The sequence below is a fragment of the Oreochromis aureus genome, linkage group 3, assembly GCF_013358895.1.
Source record: "Oreochromis aureus strain Israel breed Guangdong linkage group 3, ZZ_aureus, whole genome shotgun sequence".
Taxonomy (NCBI): domain Eukaryota; kingdom Metazoa; phylum Chordata; class Actinopteri; order Cichliformes; family Cichlidae; genus Oreochromis; species Oreochromis aureus.
Genome location: NC_052944.1, coordinates 75,893,028 through 75,898,374, shown reverse-complemented (window position 1 = coordinate 75,898,374; position 5,347 = coordinate 75,893,028). Strand labels below are relative to the sequence as shown.

Below are 5,347 nucleotides of genomic sequence, written 5' to 3'. Positions count from 1 at the left end.
TTTCCTGGTTTGTGTGTAGCAGTTCCTGTAAACGGTAAATGGCCTGTATTTATATAGCGCCTTCTAGTCCCTAAGGACCCCAAAGCGCTTTACATATCCAGTCATCCACCCATTCACACACACATTCACACACTGGTGATGGCAAGCTACGTTGTAGCCACAGCCACCCTGGGGCGCACTGACAGAGGCGAGGCTGCCGGACACTGGCGCCACCGGGCCCTCTGACCACCACCAGTAGGCAACGGGTGAAGTGTCTTGCCCAAGGACACAACGACCGAGACTGTCCGAGCCGGGGCTCGAACCGGTAACCTTCCGATTACAAGGCGAACTCCCAACTCTTGAGCCACGATCGCCCAACATGTCTTAGGTCCAGTTTTTAATGTTCTTTAGTGTTTTAATATCTGTGCCATTGGATAACTGAGAGACACTAAACTTTTAAAAACTTAAATCGTGTGAGCTGTAATTAAAATAAAAACAGAGGCTGTGAAATTTAGGATTGGGTGCAGGGGTGGTCCTAGCCTTTTTGGTGCCCAGGGCGAACAATCTGTCTGGCCAGTGCTATCCTGCTGGTGCATGCTGGAACAGCAGGTTGAGGGTCACAGACACCAACAGACTAAATAAGCTCATCCACAAGGCCAGTAATGTTGTGGGGATGGAGCTGGACTCCGTTAGGGTGGGGTCTGAGAGGGGGATGTTGTCCAACATAAGGACAATCATGGATAATACCTCCCACCCACGCCATGACGTGCTGGCTAGTCACAGGAGCACGTTCAGTGAGAGAATGAGATAACCCATGATGCACCACTGAACGACACAGCAACGGCAATATTTACACCCTTTCTTCACACACTCTTTTCGACTTTAAATGTGTAAAATCCCTAACATATTGTATTATTTATATAGCTTAGTCTGTAAATTTCTTCTTGGAGCAACTGTAACCCACATAATTTTCTTACGGATTATTAAAGTATTCTGATTCTGATTGTTTCAGGATACATGACCTGCCAAAATCCAATGACACATGTGCTTACCTGTTTCTTTTGCTCGTTTCTCCTCCTCTTCTTTTCTATTTTTTCTAAACTGAGGACCCGATGGCTTTGAACTTTTCTTGTCCATCTTCCATTGGTTTTAATATGCACTCCAGTATGAACACCCATCCCCCAACCCGAGGATCACCACAACTTAACCTAACAGAACTACACCTTAGTTCACAGATTCGCTTTGTATAGGAGTTTTTTTCAGGGATTTCGCACAACCCAGTAAAAAAAATCATCATACATAATGGGCTTGTATTGACAATATTATGAATGAAATGTACTGGAAGCAGCTCACCCCCTCTCCTTTCAACAGGTTGTGTGTGAGACTTCAGCTCAGCAGTGACAGCAACTACAAGCAGGCGCACCAAGGGCCCTCGCGCTCACTTTTCACCCATATGTGCGATAGAATTTAGAAAAAAACACATCGGTTCAAATTTTTAGTCTGTATCATAGTGTCTGGTGTTGTTGTTGTTTCTGTTTGTTGGTTTGTTTTTATGTTGTTTTATTTTTCTAGCTGGTTATTAGATGCCACTCCAGCCAGCAAGAGAATCCCCCGACGTCCCGCTCTCACCTCCCTTTGCAGCAAGCAGCAGGCGCACCTCGCAAACAAAGGGCGCCCTTACTCCCAGCAAATGGGAAATAGAAAAAAAAAATGATGGGTGCCCATGCAAGCACAAAAATGCGCTGGCATGATGTCGGGGCAGCATGGGTGTGAGCAACTTTTTTTTTTTTTACCGATGCCCACATGCCGCCCCCATCACGATGGAGCTGTTCTGAGAATTCGTTGTTTCTGCGCATGCGTACAACACGAAATTCAGTGGCAAACCGTCCTACCTTTGTGAATATTAGCTAGAAAAATACTCTGGCGGATAAAATTAAGTGCCAAACCATCCTACCTTTGTGAATGTGAACTACAAGCATACTTTAACAGGTAAAATGTAGTGGCAAACCATCCTGGCTTCATAAATATGAGCTACAAGCATACTCTGATGGGCAACGTTAAGTGTCAAACCATCATACCTATTTAAATTTTTGCTGGAATCAATCTGTGACAGCAGAAATTTGCATAAACTACTTTCAGTAGGACGTTTTGTCAAAGTAGGATGGTTTGTCAGAACACCTGCTTGGGCAATGGCTCATATCACCCATATGAAAAACCACCATTCATCGGGTGTGTCTACTTCCCTTTTTTGTTGTTGCACTCTTCTGTCCCAGCTGTCAAATGTCACTAAAACATGTCATCAGTCCGTTGCTTACGTAAACTTCGGATTTGATCAAATCAGCAATAAAAGTCGGGTGTAGGCGTTTTAACAGCTTCTTAAATGAGTGATGTACCAGCCTGAGTGTGGGATCAGGAGTTAAGGAGATGAACATGGCTGCTGTGACTGCGTGGCGCTGCTCCACTTTGCTTTTTATCGGACTCTCCATGATCTTCTCTGCAGGTGAGATTTAACCGCTACAAAACAGTTATCTCTGAGGTGGAGAGGAGTGAGGAGGATCGGCCTGGATCACGCGTTAAATTTTGAAATAACTCTGATTGGCTGCTGTAGAAGTGAACAGTTGTACCTTGATCTTTAACCTCACTGCTTTGTGTTTTTTGCCCTTTGAGATCTCGAGAGGATGGAAGTTAAAGTTGGACAGAACATCGTCCTGCCATGTCAAGCTGTAGGTGACATCCAATATGTAAAGTGGGAAAGAGTTAACCTGGGAGTTGACTGTGTACTCAAACACCGCCGTGGTGAAGTTTTTCCAGACAGTCTGCATCCATCTTTTGAGAACCGGGCGCATCTGCAGGACAGACAGATGAAGGATGGAAATCTGTCTTTGATTATAAGGGAAGTGAAGATTAATGACATTGGAACATATGAGTGTAATGTCATGAGATCATTCGGGGGTAATTCCACCAGAAATATCATTGACCTTCATGTTTCTGTTCCTCCAGGTGAGTGAGTAGAGTTGAGTGTGTGTGTGATCAGAGGTGAAGCTGCTTCCTGGTTGTTGATGTTTGTTTCTAAAGATGTTGTTGAAGAGACTTTGTAGAAAGCAGCTGGTCTGAGTGATTAAAACACAAAACAGAAAATAAAACAAAAAAAGCAAAACAAACTTCTGTCCGAGCTTTCAAACATCACTAAAATGCAGCGACATCATTCCGTTACTTATAGTTTTACGTAAACCTTGGATATGATCAAATCAGCGTTAAAAGTCGAGTATGGGCATTTTAACAGCGTGTCCTAAATGCGTGTTATGCCAGCCTGAGTGTGGGATCAGGAGCTAAGAACACAGACATGGCTGCTGCGACTGTGTGGCGCTGCTCCACTTTGCTGTTTGTCTGACTCTTCATGTTTGGTAACCTAACCGCCATCTCTTCTCCCTGAAATCTGAATTAATCATTAATCATCAATTTATTAACAGCAGATAGGCTAATTACACATTCTACATCGTTCTATAATTCATAATGAGCTGTAAAACCTATTATAAAGGGAATAATTGACTTTTATGTGAAACCAGTGTGTAAGGGTTAAAATTACCAGGTCACACTGAACATTAAAGGAATAAACATATTTAGAGTAAAAACATCTTGTTATAAATCCCTACACTGTGACACATTTGTTGGTTTGATTTTATTTTGATCCACTTAATACTCCCTCTGTTTATGTGTGCTGGTTTCTGATTGGACCAGTTTCGGTATAATTGATGAAAACCACAGAACTGCATGTTATAACCTCATCCTGTCACTGTACAATGGGAAACCAGGTCTGATTTTACAGCTTTGAACCTGGCAGACAAATCTGTGATGCTTTAACTGAATGAATAACTTCACTCCATTATTGTTTGACAGCTGTAAAATATCTTGAAATTTGGAAATAAAGCAGGGTGGTCTCCCTCTCCCCCGCTCTTCTCTCTGATTGGCTGCTGTAGAAGTGAACGGTTGTGTTTTGACCTTTAACCTCTCTGCTCTGTGTTATTTCCTCTTTCAGTCTTCAATTTCATCACAGCTGAGTCTGGACAGGATGTCATTCTGCCATGTCGAGCTCCAGACAGCAATGTCAAATACATAGGTTGGACCAGAGATGACCTGGGATTTGACTCTGTGTATCGTTATGAGGATGGACACTTTCGTCCAGTCAACCAGCATCCATCTTTTAAGAATCGTGTGGATCTGCAGGACAGACAGATGAAGGATGGAGACGTGTCTTTGATTCTGAAGAATGTGACGAGTAATGATGCTGGAACATACCTATGTAAAGTCATCATTAGCCGAGCACACCGGAGTGACCTCATTAGCAGCATCTACCTGGTTGTTGATCCTCCAGGTGAGTGAGTAGAGTTGAGTGTGTGTGTGATCAGAGGTGAAGCTGCTTCCTGGTTGTTGATGTTTGTTTCTAAAGATGTTGTTGATGAGACTTTGTAGAAAGCAGCTGGTCTGAGTGATGTGATCAGAGTGCAGTAGATAATGTCTGACAGCAGTTTGAAGAGGAAATGGATTCTGTTCTGTTCTTCACTCATCACCTACCTGACAGCTGACACCTCACACCTGTTTCTCACCTGCAGGTCCACCAAAACCTCGCCCAGGGGATGAATGGATGGTTTTTGGAGTGGGATTTGCTCTCTCACTTTGTCTTGTGATTGCTGTTGTTGGATTTTGCACATACACATATAGACTGTCCCGGGGGCCAAATGCTAATCGACCTCATCAGACCCCACAGCAGTTGTATGATCTGAGGACAGGCTGTAGATTAGAAACATCCAAAGTTTGATCTTCTGTGAGTGTTTCTGTATTTTAAATTTCAGGTTCAGCAACTGTTTGTAAACTCATCTTATTCTGTGAGTTATGAACCACACAAATTAGAATTATTGAGTTATTACAGCATAATTACATAAGCTCACTGACTCAACAACACCAACACTGTGCAACAATAAGAGTGTAGATGAAGCACTGTATGTTAGAGACAATCACTTATCTGTCTCAGTGTTCAGGATCCACTGATCAGCTGCTGACAGATGATTGACTGAATCTGGGATTTGTACATTTGAAAATAATGCAAAATAAATGTTCATGAATGAATGTTGATCTAAAATCTGAACATTTGATGTATTTTTTATTACTGCTTGAGTACAGCTCAATTGGTGGAGATGGTCGGTCGGAAACTAAAGATTCATGTGCATACAGTCTCAGATGTTGTGTTGCTTATCGCAATATCTGCGTTATCAGTGCATGTGTGAGTACAGGGTAGTTATGCCCTTTGCGGAAAAAATGGTTTTCCATCTGTGGGTCTTTGTGCTGATGCACCTGTAGCACTTCCCTGAGA

General features: G+C 42.8%; 1 protein-coding gene across 1 annotated transcript; it reads left to right on the top strand.

Moving 5' to 3' along the window:
- Window positions 1-2,409: 2,409 nt before the first annotated feature.
- LOC120439220 (coxsackievirus and adenovirus receptor homolog) lies at window positions 2,410-5,077 on the top strand. The gene is made up of 4 exons (XM_039609997.1): window positions 2,410-2,479; window positions 2,647-2,979; window positions 4,016-4,351; window positions 4,590-5,077. Exons 1-4 carry the CDS (start codon window positions 2,410-2,412, stop codon window positions 4,793-4,795), a joined length of 945 nt encoding a protein of 314 aa, XP_039465931.1. The 3' UTR covers window positions 4,796-5,077.
- The last annotated feature ends 270 nt before the right edge of the window (window positions 5,078-5,347 follow it).